This window comes from Pristiophorus japonicus, chromosome 22 (genome assembly GCF_044704955.1).
Source record: "Pristiophorus japonicus isolate sPriJap1 chromosome 22, sPriJap1.hap1, whole genome shotgun sequence".
NCBI classification, from domain to species: Eukaryota; Metazoa; Chordata; class Chondrichthyes; family Pristiophoridae; genus Pristiophorus; species Pristiophorus japonicus.
Window position 1 is genome coordinate 19379159 of NC_091998.1, and position 14869 is coordinate 19394027.

General features: G+C 42.9%; 1 protein-coding gene across 2 annotated transcripts in view; it reads right to left on the reverse strand.

The window, feature by feature from the left end:
• Nucleotides 1–3910: 3910 nt before the first annotated feature.
• Nucleotides 3911–14869, reverse strand: part of spef1 (sperm flagellar 1) — an 82201-nt gene continuing 71242 nt past the window's right edge. For both annotated transcript variants that reach the window (XM_070865733.1, XM_070865734.1), the window contains exons 6-7: nt 13945–14041; nt 3911–4457 (exon numbers count right to left, since the gene is read on the reverse strand). In XM_070865733.1, the coding sequence (XP_070721834.1) occupies nt 4344–4457; nt 13945–14041 (211 nt within the window). In that variant the 3' untranslated portion in view covers nt 3911–4343. The remainder of the gene's footprint in view (nt 4458–13944; nt 14042–14869) is intronic.

Consider the following 14869-nt stretch of genomic DNA (forward strand, 5'->3'; position numbering starts at 1 on the left):
TAGTCCTCCTCTGCTGAATTCTAAATTTCTCCCTGTCCTCAGGTTTGCTGCTTTTTCTGGCCAATTTATATGCCTCTTCCTTGGATCTAACACTATCCTTAATTTCCCTTGTTAGCCACGGTTGAGCCACCTTCCCCGTTTTATTTTTACTCCAGACAGGGATGTACAATTGTTGAAGTTCATCCTTGTGATCTTTAAATATTTGCCATTGCCTGTCCACTGTCAACCCTTTAATTATCATTTGCCAGTCTATTCTAGCCAATTCACGCCTCATGCCGTCGAAGTTACCTTTCCTTAAGTTCAGGACCCTAGTTTCTGAATTAACTGTGTCAGTTTCCATCTTAATAAAGAATTCTACCATATTATGGTCACTCTTCCCCAAGGGGCCTCGCACAACAAGACTGCCAACTAGTCCCTTCTCATTATACATCACCCAGCCTAGGATGGCCAGCTCTCTAGTTGGTTCCTTGACATATTGGTCTAGAAAACCATCCCTAATACACTCCAGGAAATCGTCCTCCACTGCATTGCTACCAGTTTGGTTAGCCCAATCAATTTGTAGATTAAAGTCGCCCATGATAACTACTGTATCTTTATTGCACACATTCCTTATTTCTTGTTTGATGTTGTCCCCAACCTCACTGCTACTGTTTGGTGGTCTGTACACAACTCCCACTAGCGTTTTCTGCCCTTTGGTATTCCGCAGCTCAACCATACCGATTCCATATCATCCAGGCTTATGTCCTTCCTTACTATTGCATGAATTTCCTCTTTAACTAGCAATGCCACCCCGCCTCCTTTTCCTCTCTGCCCATCCTTTCTAAATGTTGAATACCCCTGGATGTTGAGTTCCCAGCCTTGGTCACCCTGGAGCCATGACTCCGTGATGCCAATTACATCATATCCGTTAACTGCTGTCTGCGCAGTTAATTCACCCACCTTATTTCGAATACTCCTCGCATTGAGGCACAGAGCCTTTAGGTTTGTCTTTTTAACACACTTTGCCCCTTTAGAATTTTGCTGTAATGTGGCCGTTTTTGTTTTTTGCCTTGGGTTTCTCTGCCCTCTACTTTTACTATTCTCCTTTCTATCTTTTGCTTCTGCCTCCATTTTATTTCCCTCTGTCTCCCTGCATAGGTTCCTGCCATATTAGTTTAACTCCTCCCCAATAGCACTAGCAAACACTCCCCCTTGGACATTGGTTCCGGTCCTGCCCAGGTGCAGACCGTCTGGTTTGTACTGGTCCCACCTCCCCCAGAACCAGTTCCAGTGCCCCAGGAATTTGAATCCCTCCCTTCTGCACCACTGCTCAAGCCACGTAGTCATCTGAGCTATCCTGCGATTCCTACTCTGACTAGCACGTGGCACTGATAGCAATCCTGAGATTACTACTTTTGAGGTCCTACTTTTTAATTTAGCTCCGAGCTCCCTAAATTCGTCTCGTAGAACCTCATCCCGTTTTTTACCTATATCGTTGGTACCTATATGCACCACGACAACTGGCTGTTCACCCTTTTCAGAATGTTCTGCACCCGCTCCGTGACATCCTTGACCCTTGCATCAGGGAGGCAAAATAGCATCCTGAAGTCTCGGTTGCGGCTGCAGAAATGCCTATCTATTTTCCTTACAATCGAATCCCCTATCACTATAGCTCTCCCACTCTTTTTCCTGCCCTCTTGTGCAGCAGAGCCACCCACGGTGTCAACTAAGTCCTGGAAGATTCCTCAGTACTATAGCTGGAAGGAAAACTCTATAAGCGCTCCATTTTCTGTTAGTTATAGGGAATAACATTCCATTATGTCTCCTCCATTTTTGTACCCTTTCTTAGGCTGTATCACGCAGCAAGGAGGGTGAAGAAGTCGTCCTGCCAGGCCAGTGCCATGCTGCAGCTATTTCAAGGTGCATGGAAGCAGATCATTAATCACATGCTGACTTTTTATCTCCCTGTGCGAGGAGGCATCTGCCCAATGCCCTTTGCCTAATCCTGACAGCATGGGAAGATCAGGGTGTCATTTTAGTCTCTTGCCCAATGGTTGTTTTTGGTAAATGGACCATATGGTGTTGTGCTTAGCTGTATCGATCAGGAAGGTCCAGGATTTGATCCCTGCTCTGCACTTGGCTATTAGAGAGCTGGTTGGCAGACAGGAAGCAAAGAGTGGGAATAAACAGGTCCTTTTCAGAATGGCAGGCAGTAACTAGTGGGGTGTCGCAGGGTTCTGTGCTGGGACCCCAGCTATTCACAATATACATTAATGATTTAGACGAAGGAATTTAATGTAATATCTCCAAGTTTGCAGATGACACTAAGCTGGGTGGCAGTGTGAGCTGCGAGGAGGATGCTAGGAGGCTGCAGGGGAACTTGGACAGGTTAGGTGAATGGGCAAATGCATGGCAGATGCAGTATAATGTGGATAAATGTGAGGTTATCCACTTTGGTGGCAAAAACAGGAAGGCAGATTATTATCTGAATGGTGACAGATTAGTAAAAGGGGAGGTGCAATGAGACGTGTGTGTCATGGTACATCAGTCATTGAAGGTAGGCATGCAGGTACAGCAGGCAGTAAAGAAGGTAAATGGCATGCTGGCCTTCATAGCAAGTGGATTTGAGTATCGGAGCAGGGAGATCTTACTGCAGTTGTACAGGCATTGGTGAGACCACACCTTGAGTAGTGTGTGCAGTTTTGGTCTCCTAATTCAGGAAGGACATTCTTGCTATAAGGGGGTGCAGCGAAGGTTCACCAGACTGATTCCTGGGATGGCAGGACTGACATATGAAGACAGACTGGATCGACTAGGCTTACATTTACTGGAATTTAGAAGAATGAGAGGGGATCTCATAGAAACATATAAAATTCTGACGGGATTGGACAGGTTAGATGCAGGAAGTATGTTCCCGATGTTGGGGAAGTCCAGAACTGGGGTCACAGTCTAAGGATAAGAGGTAAGCCATTTAGGACTGAGATGAGGAGAAACTTCTTCACTCAGAGAATTGTGAACCTGTGGAATTCTCTACCACAGAAAGTTGTTGAGTCCAGTTCGTTCGATATATTCAAAAGGGAGTTAGATGAGGCCCTTACGGCTAAAGGGATCAAGGGGTATGGAGAGAAAGCAGGAATGGGGTACTGAAGTTGCATGATCAGCCCTGATCATATTTGTTATGTATGCATGCTTACAGTGTTATGATGTACTGTAACACTGAATGTACCTTCACCCTGTGCACACCTTACCAGTACACCAGAGGGTGCTGCTGCTGGAGACCTAAGGGTCACCCGCACACTGCAGGTAACCCGGTATAAAAGGGAGCTCACCTCTTAGTGTCCTCACTCTAGGGGCTGCAATAAAGGACTACGGTCTTCACAGTTTAAGTACCATACCCCTGCCTCGTGGAGTCATTAACAAGGTGCCTACATACACAATAATATTGAATGGTGGTGCAGGCTCGAAGGGCCGAATGGCCTACTCCTGCACCTACTTCCTATGTTTCTATTATGCTCCCAAAAGGGGAAGTGAGCACTGTAAAGCATTTTAAAATCAAAAGTACTCGAACTTGAAAGAAGCAGGGGTTTACCTACTTGAAAGGACCAGTGTTTGCCTGGGGAATGCACTGGAACTCAAACCCTACAGCCCAGAAAGCACTCGACAGTCCAAAAATGAACAAAATGCAAATATCATTGGTTTTGTGAGTTTGTTATATTCTAAGGAGTAGCTGATAGTTTACAGAATTCTCTATGTGAAGCACATACCATTGGCACATGGTTAAAACAAGACATCAGACAGAATTCTGAATTCATGGTAAAATTAGGTTCTAGTGACTCAATCAGTCAGTTCTAAAATATTTTAGAGTTCAATTCTGGAATTTTAAATAAAGTCTCTAAATTGTACTGTATTTTCCAATAATACTGAAAATATGTAACTAGACAAAATATGATTTATTCACAAATACATGTATTCAATTACACTTTTCACATCTCATGACTAGTAGCACAAAGACATGCACAGAGTCGAATCTTTATCTATGACAACCTTTTACAACAAACACTCTACGCACTATTAATTCCTTGAGGTCCTTCAGATAAAAATAATTTGGGTTCCAATTCTCTCAGCGTAGAAACACGGTAAATCAGATCAGTGGAATCGTGACATGGTTCAGCCTTCGTTCTAAAGGGCACAATAATCAAAAAGGCTCCAGACCCTGTGAAAAAGAGTTGGCAATTTTGCTCAGAGGGGGAAAACACACACGTGTCACTTTCATCCCAGTAACATTATGCATACGAATGAAAAAAAGATTTGCCAATTGTTTTATTCCAGAGAGTTTAATGGTCCCTTTTTTCTGTTGGTTCTTGTCAATTCGCTGTGCCATTTGATTTATATTCCTTCAGGTGTCTTGTCAGATCATCGATTCGGAGGTCTTTCAGCTGAACCAGATGCTCAAGTCGCTGTACTTTCATCTGCAAAATCTGACAAAACAAAGAAAAATGTTTCTGCATAATTGATAATATTTGTATCAGCATTTCACTTCAACTTAGTGTTTTGTTATGGAACACAGACCATTACCTACAAGGATTTGAAGGACACAGAAACGCCCAGCTCCAACAATGAGATAAAAATAAATACATTCAAAATATCAATGTATACAGTACTCATGTTTACTCATGTTTACTGCTTTGTGTGGTTTGGCTTTTGGATATTCCATTTCAGAACTAACACGATGAGGTAAATCTCTGAGAGGCACAACATTAATTGGGAATATGTTACTTGGCCTAAGCCAACTGCAACATTTGAAGTTGAACTAGGTTTATATATTGGCTGAAGTCAGATTCTGATTTAGGTTTTAGATTAAACTTTGCAGAACCGTAGAGGTTTACAATATAGAAAGAGGCCAGTTCAGCGCATCGTGTCCGAGTCAGCTGTTTGCTTGGTGGACCTTTGCTAAATTAGAGTCACAGTTAAGTTGAATTCAGGCTATTTTTGTGTTGTAAATGGTCACTAAATTCAGCAAAATTGGTTATTCTGATTGCAGCTGGCTCAGCGTCGGTTGTATTCAGGACAGTCCAATTTCAGGAAGCGAGCCTCAAATAAGTATTAGCCCTCTATTTGCATATGCCAAGGGATAAACGCCTGTTTCAGGCGCGTGCCCCAGACTCCTGCACTGGAATCGTTATCAATATGAAAGGTGCCTCCATGCCACCAATTATATTGTACGCTTAGGTACCTGTTTATGGGCCCAATTTTCCCCAGTTATCTGCGCCTCTTTTTTGGGCCTAAATTAAAATATACAAGTTTCCCCAAGGTATCTGCGCCAGTGTAACTCAAGTTAGTCACAATTTTTTGAGGTTAGTATTTTTTTGCGTCATTGGGGGCTGACCTGCCACTCGAGCCAATTCTGGCCATTTAAGCAAGTTTGGCCAGCTCCGATTTACTCCAATTTTTCTTAGGACAGCGTATGTGACCGCTCTGGAAAAACCTTCTGGGCAGTTAACAAAATCGGCGCAGGTAAGAAGATCAGCAGATGCAATTCCACGGCCCAGACAGCAGCAGCAGAGATGGGGGCGGGGGGGCAGAGGAGAGGGGGGGGGGGGGGAAGAGACCTTTCGGCCAGGGTTAGGAGTGGCAACCGGCACTGGCAGGGGATGGAAATCTTTCAGCCAGAGTTAGGAGTGGCACCCGGAGGAGGGAGGCCCTTCGGCCAGGTCTAGCAACGGTAATCGGCACCGGGATGGCGAGGCCCTTCGGCCAGGGCTAGCAGCGGTAATCAGCACCGAGGAGGGGAGGGAAGCCTTTCAGCCAGGGTTAGAAGCAGCACCGGGAGGGAGGGGGTGGGGATGGGGGGGGATAGACTTTTGGCATAAACACTTTAATAATTTAAGGATGGAATGTTGCTGCAATGTGCTGGTGCAGGTTGCTGTGAGCTGGCCAGAATGTGTTGTATGTTTCACTTTCCAGTCTCAGCCCGCAATGCGTCCCTCGTTACCTTGGTAACCCGATCTTTTTGGTGTAGATCTTAGGCTCCACCCCCAAAGATAAAGGACAGGCTAGGCGGCGCCAAAATGAACAATTCACAACGGGGAAAATTGGATGATTTTTTTTTGGCGTTGTTGGGCACCAAAAAAAACAGGTGTTCAACTGCGCCAAAAAACGGCTTTGGGGAAAATGGAGCCCATAATATGTCTGTAAAGCGGGCGCGGTGTCAATAGGCCCAAAGGTTTAGGTTTTGGAGGCTTTTGAACTGGAGAGCAGTAGCAATGTTAAAGTGGTTTCGTAGAAGCTTTTCAGAGGGTCAGGGTATTTTTTTTACTCGTTCATGGGATGTAGGCAAGGCCGGCATTTATTGACCATCCCTAATTACCCTCGAGATGGTGGCGAGCCGCCTTCTTGAACCGCTGCAGTCCGTGTGGTGAAGGTGCTCCCACAGTGCTGTTAGAGAGGGAGATCCAGGATTTTGACCCAGTGATGATGATGGCTGAAAGATTAGGCTCAGAAAGTGGAATAGAGTGGGAGGGCGACCAGTAATATCCTGGAATCAGACAAATTGAGGGTGTAACTGAGTTGTATGGTTGAACAAAAAGTAACTAAAAAGAGAGGGGCGAGGCATGGACGGGGGTTTGGGCAGCAGAGCGGGTAATGTGGTACAAAACTGTTTTGGCAATGAACTAGATGCGGCATAGAAAGCTCAGCTAATGGTCAAAAGAGAACACAGAGTTTATACACCAGCAGCTCAGCCTAGTAGTTATGTTATGTTGTTCAGGTTACAGCTCATTAGAATTATGCTGGCAATGAATATACTGGTGCGTGATCCGCAGTGCAAATGCAGTTTAACATCAGGTAAAATTTTCAGCATATTTTGACTGTCAAAAGTGATGATGCAGCGTTTTTGTTTTTGTGCAAAAGGGCAGAATTGAGATTGGAAAGGGGCTAGAGGTGGAACAACATAATTCACAGTGAACTAAGGTAAAGTAACATGTCTATGCAGCCGGGCTGAATGACTCAGAAGTGCCCACCCATGAAATTCAGCTTCGATTTATACTCAAGCATTCAATTATGTATCACTGTGGTCACTGCATAATCACAGTTATTAATCTAAACTGGTGGAACCTCAGCTCAAGATGACTAATAGCAAAAAAATGCATTCACCATTTTGCTCCTACGCCTACCTCCCCAACAAATGGTTGTTCCTGTGTAACACCAGACTAGTGAGAGGGCGGGTTAATCCTTCCACGACCACTTCTGACCATACAGCTCTTAGTGTGGTTCTGTATTCAATTTGTTTTGAATTTACCGTTGAATATTGCTTTGGTTTGTTAATTACAGGCTGTCTTTGCTTAAAATTCTTGGCCAATGTAATCCATTAAAAAGAATAATTAAGATTACAGGTTGACGCAGTCTGAAACACCAATTCTTCAAAAATAGGGATGTGTCAGTGAAAGAGTCAAACTAAAGGAATGTAAGTTGTGTGTCGACAAATACCAGAGGTCTTCTCTGTGTAAAGCACTGAAAACTGAAGGCTTTGCTCTCCTGTCCAAGCCACAGCACCATTAAATATTTTCTTTCTAAAAGGATCATTTGCAGAAAGACAATACTAATATTATAAACTAAAATTAGGATGAATTATGGAACACCTATAAATCAACTTTATGTTGTGGTATGATATGGGATTACATTTGTGATTCCTCACATCCTGAGCTACCAATCACAGGCTCTTTGAAGACAGCCACAAGGAAAGAGCAGTTCCGAAAGGAGATAAGAAATTGGTGTAAATCAAGGGTGCACTGGAGACAGTCAGGCTGGAGACACTGGAGACATATTCTGGAGAGTAGTATGGGAGAATCTGTTTGCTCCCGGAAAGTAAAATAATCAGACAATGAAAATGCAGGAAATAGAAATAAGATTTTAACACAGAAAAGTGTGAAATGATACACTTTGGTAGGAAGAATGAGAAGAGGCAATATAAACTAAGTGGTACAATTCTAGAGGGGGTGCAGGAACAAAGAAACCTAGGAGTATATGTGCACAAATCGTTGAAGGTGGCAGGGCAGTTGAGAAAGCGGTTGAAAAGGCAGGATCCTGGGCTTCATAAATAGAGGCATAGAGTATAAAGGAAGGAAGATATGATGAACCTTTATAAAACACTGGTTCAGCCTCAACGGATCCAATTCTGGGCATCGCACTTTAGGAAGGATGTGACGGCCTTAGAGAGGGTGCAGAAATGATTTACAAGAATTGTTCCGGGGATGAGGGACATCAGTGGATAGTTTGGAGAAGCTGGGGTTGTTCTCTTTGGAGCAGAGAAGGTTTTGAGGAGACCTGATAGACGTATTCAAAATCATGAGGAGTCTAGATAGAGAGAAACTGTTTCCATTAGCGGAAGGGTCGAGAACCAGAGGACACAGAGTTAAGGTGATTGGCAGAAGAACAAAGGAGACATGAGGAAAATCATTTTTATGTAGCGAATGTTTAGGATCTAGAATGCACTGACTGACAGGGTGGTGGAGGCAGACTCAATCGTGGTTTTCAAAAGGGAGCTGGATAAGTACCTGAAGGAAGAAAACTTGCAGGGCTACGGGGCAAGGGCGGGAAAGTGGAACTAGCTGAAGTGCTCTTGCAGAGAGCCGACATGGGCTTGACAGGCTGAATGGCCTCCTTCTGTGCTGTAATCATTCTATGATTTTAAAATGGTCTCAAGTGTTCTTTTAAGAGAATTCCAGATATAAATTGGGCATTAAAATAGGTCTACGTGTAAATTAAAGAACAAACTATAATTGTGCAAATTCCTCAAAGTCGACATTGTAATATACAGCATTATAAATACATAAAGGCCCAGAAATTCCAGCATGTGCTCAAAACCGGCTTTTCCGATCTGTCAACTAGATCCTCCATATCTCGGGAGCAAGGATATTTGCAAGGGCAACATTGCGGTATTTACCCATATCTTGCCCAGCAAATGTCCCCAAAACTCTTGTGCCCGCCTACTTTTACAGGCGTAAGAGTTTTAAAATACACAAAAACATAATTAAATTAAGTAACGCATTTTATTGTTAAAAAACCCTCCCCACTACGGTAAGTTTATTTTAAACTATAATTAAAAAAACTTTTTAAAAAATCGGGAAAATATATATTTTTTTATAATACATAAATAACTAATTTAAATTAATAAAAATATGTGGTTTATTTTTTAATTGTGTTTTGGGTGTTTGGGGGTGGTTTCTCAATCATAATAATGGGAACTCCAACATTGTTATGAATGAGTATACACTTTACCTTGATTGGCTGCCCAGAGCCGTGTGACTGTAGCTCCAGCCCTGCGCAGGTCCTGACGTACAGGCGCGCCAACGTGAAGTCAGTGAAGGCCTCAGGACCGGGATCTCTCGTAGGCGCAGCAAGTTCAGCTCAGTGCTCACCTTTTTTAACTTTTTTACCCGATCGCCCGCGGGAAGCAGCCGACTGGGATTTCTAGGCCATTGACTTACAAATATAAATGCCTTACCCATTTCTCAAAAATATCCCGATCGCCTCACAAACAGCAGATGTATAATGTGGTCCTGACGTAGCACCACTGGGACCACTACTCAAGTACTGCATCCACCTGTGCCCCTCTATGCTAACATCGGCCCATAACGGGACGACAGCTCCATTAAATATGTTTATGGCACTAGCGCACAATATGCTGGGAAACCAAGGGACGTTGGGGGCCGCAATATCAGGTGCTGGCAGCAGGGGTAGGGCTGCTGGCTGGTCTTGAAATGCAGTCGTTTGTTTTTTCTTTAAATGCTTTGGGGTACAACCACCCATTAAATAAATAATTATTTAAGTCCAAAGAAAAGCAGGGCCAGTAACCAAGGATGGCCCAATTACAAAAAGAGGGTCACCAAGGAGCATTATTTTTAGTTTTTAAACATGGGTCTCCTCTAAACTGCTTGTTGGAAATAGGCACTCAGAACGTAAGAGTTAGGAGCAGGCGTCAGCCATACGGCCCCTCAAACTTGCTCCGCCATTCAATAAGATCATAGAAACATACATAGAAAATAGGTGCAGGAATAGGCCATTCAGCCCTTCGAGCCTGCACCGCCATTCAATGAGTTCATGGCTGAACATGCAACTTCAGTACCCCATTACTGCTTTCTCGCCATACCCCTTGATCCCCCTAGTAGTAAGGACTACATCTAACTCCTTTTTGAATATATTTAGTGAATTGGCCTCAACAACTTTCTGTGGTAGAGAATTCCATAGGTTCACCACTCTCTGGGTGAAGAAGTTTCTCCTCATCTCGGTCCTAAATGGCTTACCCTTTATCCTTAGACTGTGACCTCTGGTTCTGGACTTCCCCAACATTGGGAACATTCTTCCTGCATCTAACCTGTCTAAACCCATCAGAATTGTAAACGTTTCTATGAGATCCCCTCTCATTCTTCTGAACTCCAGTGAATACAAGCCCAGTCGATCCAGTCTTTCTTGATATGTCAGTCCCGCCATCCCGGGAATCAGTCTGGTGAACCTTCGCTGCACTCCCTCAATAACAAGAATGTCCTTCCTCAAGTTAGGAGACCAAAACTGTACACAATACTCCAGGTGTGGCCTCACCAAGGCCCTGTACAACTGTAGTAACACCTCCCTGCCCCTGTACTCAAATCCCCTCGCTATGAAGGCCAACATGCCATTTGCTTTCTTAACCGTCTGCTGTACCTGCATGCCAACCTTCAATGACTGATGTACCATGACACCCAGGTCTCGTTGCACCTCCCCTTTTCCTAATCTGTCACCATTCAGATAATAGTTTGTCTCTCTGTTTTTACCACCAAAGTGGATAACCTCACATTTATCCACATTATACTTCATCTGCCATGATCATGGCTGATCATTGACCTCAACTCCACTTTTCTGCCCAATCTTCATATCTCTTGATTCCTTTAGTCCAAAAATCTATCTATCTCAGTCCTGAATATACTCAAAGACTGAGCATTCACAGCCCTCTGGGGCAGAGAATTCCAAAGATTCACAACCCTCTGAGTGAAGAAATTCCTCCTCATCTCGCTCTTAAATGACCGACCCTTTATCCTGAAACTGTGCCTCCTAGTTCTAGACACTCCAGCCAGGGGAAGCAACCTCTCAGCATCTACCCTGTCAATCCCCCTCACAATCGTGTATGTTTCAATGAGATCACCTCTCATTCTTCTAAACTCCAGACCGAATCTACAAAATCTCTCCTCATAGGACAACCTTGTCATCCCAGGAATCAATTTAGCGAACCTTTGTTGTACCGCCTCCAAGTCAAGTATGTCCTTCCTCAGATAAGGAGACCAAAGCTGTACACACTACTCCAGGTGTGGTCTCACCAAGGCCCTGTACAATTGTAGCAAGACTGGACCTGCAGTGTTTCAGTTGCATTATAGGGAGGTCCTCTAATTTGCATTAAATGTGGGGCCTCGGCGAGCAATTCACACAGGTGGTGTGCATGCTCCTAGTGTGCTTCCCACTGGCATTTCCTTATGCTCGCAGCACTGGTCACAGAGTAGGCCTCGGACTTCTGTGCCCAATTATACAAGGCTCCGATACCAGAAGAGCTCCAGCAATTTGGTCACCTATCCATTATGAGCTCCTATGAATTACTTTCAAGTACACTTGTAGTATATGCAAGCACTTTAGTAATGAGGTAGGGTACTGTACTTGAACTGTAGTGACCTTAGTCCGTTTATTGCAACTCCCTGAATGAGGACACAATGAGGTGAGCTCCCTTTTATACTTGGTTACCTGCAGTGTGCAGGTGACCCTTAGGTCTCCACCAGTAGCACCCTCTGGTGGTACAGGTATGGTGTATACAGTGTGAAGATACAGTCAGTGGTCTAATGTTACAGTACATACATTATACATACACAACACAGATGGTTGTTATGTAGGGGTGCATTACAGCCATTTTGTACACAGCATGATTTCACAAACAAGTGATACTGGTTGGAGGGAGCAGGTTAGACAGGACACCGAGACAGCTCCCCTTTTGACTTTAAATAGTACTGTGAAATCATTACCATCCAACTAAATTATTGTATCATGCAGACTTAGTTTAAAGTCGCAGATATAGGATGCGGATTGTGGGTTCATGTCCCACTCCAAGATTTGAACACATAATCTGGGCTGACACTCCAGGGTAGTACCTGAGGGAGTGTCAGTCCTGTCTTCTATTAGAAATATACACATGAAGTTTGCAAATGTTCTACAATTAAAAAACATATTGTCAAGATTACAAAACAGATTCAATACTCAAAAGGGTTAAATTTAGTCCCAAAAAAGAATAATATGACCTTGAAATTAAACTATGATACTAGTGTCTGAATATTTAACCGGAAAGTCCTCTCTCTGCTATTTTGGCGGAGGAATTATCTATTTTACTTTAAACAGGTGCACACGTACACTAATACTACAGAGTGAAAAGTCAAAAGAATGTACTAAGCATATGTATGCTGGCATAATGGCATAATTTCAGGGCTTATGATCTTGTGCTTGCATGAGATTGCAATCCTAAGAAAAGTAAAAGAGGCACTGTATTCATGAAAGAGAGTGTTTGGCAAAGCTTTGTGTATGTGCGAAAGGCCAATGGCCAGAGGAGCCCTGTGTTGATTTGTAATGTGCAGGTGATTTGATGATACATTTCAACATGAGTCACGTCACTGTTTGCAACGGAAAATTGGTTTGCCAAAAACTTTTTCTGTAAGTTGATGACTGTTGAACAGAGGACAGCTTTATTCCCGGACAGGAAGAGTTAGCCTCTTCAGCACTTCACATTTAGAATTTTCACGCCTGACTCACTGTCACTGTATTGCATATTGGAGACAGAAGCCAAAATGGGTACAAAGGATATGACTCATTTTCTGAGCCTGGACAGCTTGTCCTGCCCCATGCTTCCCATACCATTACCACGCGGAACCTGAAGACCAACACACTGCTCAACTGGTAGTCCAGCCCTTCCTCTGCAAGGTTCAACATAGGAAATGAATTCTAAAGACTTATCATCATAACAGAAGTAGTCAGGAAGCATTGGTGCGGTGTTTAAACAATGTACCCAATCCAACTAATTCTTCCGTTCCCTCCTTCTGGTCCCTCCCTTGCCAGCTGTTCCTCGGCCTGTTAAGGCGATCAACTGTCGATTTTAGTTGAGTTTCTGTTCAATACCTCTGCTAACAGCATGATTGAGACTTGAATTCACTGTGTTGGGAAATGTGAACCTGAATCATACCACTTTGTAGCACTGCGCATTGGAATCCAATAATACATAAAGTTTTTCATTCTCTGCACTCGATCCCTCCACTCCTGAGCGTTAAAATCCACAGGCAGTACAAATCCTTGATGGCCATGGATCGTGTCTAAGATCAGGCATGTGATGTCTGCAAGCACAGTACACAGCAAACCGCATTTTGTGGTGAAGAAATGTGGCTGCTTTCTGAGGCCATGCTGCCGGACAGTACAAGCCTCATTAGACCTTTGAATAATACGATAATGATTCTGATGCAGGATTTCACCTTTTTTTTTGCTAGCTGCTCCCCCACAGTGCTGCTTGTCTTTATAAAACGGGTGCATGAGTGTTTGGCTGGCCTATAGAAGTTGGCTTCTGAAAGTCGTGTTATAGCTTTGAATGTTGGTTGTAAACATTCTTTATCTTTAGACTTACTGGGTCATTTCTTCTATGTTTACCCTTTAACATTGTGGTATATATCTTAATTTATTTTTGCATTGCAAAACATTTTGTTACGACTGTACTTTGATTCCTGCTCAGTCTTGCTTACAGCTGTAATGGTGCTTCCAGCAAAGAAAATCCTCAGCATAGGATTTCCTATGGAGATTCCAACAGTGCTCCACAACTTAGAGGTCAGGTTCCATGGTAAACATTAGTAATAATACCAACTGAAGATTATATAGCAGCATGAGGCAAAATTGAGCTATTTTCATTACTCTGCCTACCTCCACAGTTTCATGTAGAGCCAACAGAGCTTGTTCTTTTTCCTCTAATAGAAGACGGATTTCAGGATTCAGATGCGAATACTGCTCACAAAATGACCTAAAACAGATGAAACAGCGAAGGGTCATGCAAAAGGAAACATTCTCGCTGCCTTCCAGTAACAATACAGTAACTTTAATGCAGAAATCTATAACACCATGTTTTATAAACAAAAGATAAAGAAGTGTCAAGAATGCTCACTAGCATGATGCAAGTACTAAAGGTTGGTGTAAAATCAAAGCAAAGCTCAGTGAATTTGCACTGGAATACGGAAATGATATTCTGCTCCTGGACTAGGCACCATGTTTAATATATTTGAGGATATCTGCTGTCCAGAAGCAGAGCCTTTTTAATCATATTACAGTCAACATTCATGAAAAATTAGATGTAGACATTTGACAGGTGAATCTTGGACAACCATGTTTTTGTGTTTCTGTGGTGCAGACAATGCTAGGCAGCAATAGGACGCTTAGGAATAAATTGTTTTCAAATATCTCAAAACCTTCATTATAGCAGTTTAAAAATGTAAATTCACATATGCCTGGATTAAAACACATATATATTTAAAATATATTTCCATGTATTCATTGTATAACACAAATGCTAATCATATCAATCAGCATAATTTGTTGCCTAATGCCATATAATTAACAATTGTACTGATTTATACAGACATTCTTGAACTTTATTGGTAGATACTTTACTTTGAATTGTAATCAAGTTCCCTATTCTTTCCTATCCATAGTTAGCTTTCCAGCTCTCTTGTCTCCTTCCTTCAGACTTACATTTTTTAAATACTTCTTTGTGTTTTAACATTTCTAATTTTCCTGGTTGCAAAACTTCATTTCAGTCACTTATTCACCTCTTCATCTCTCCCATGTCTGCCTG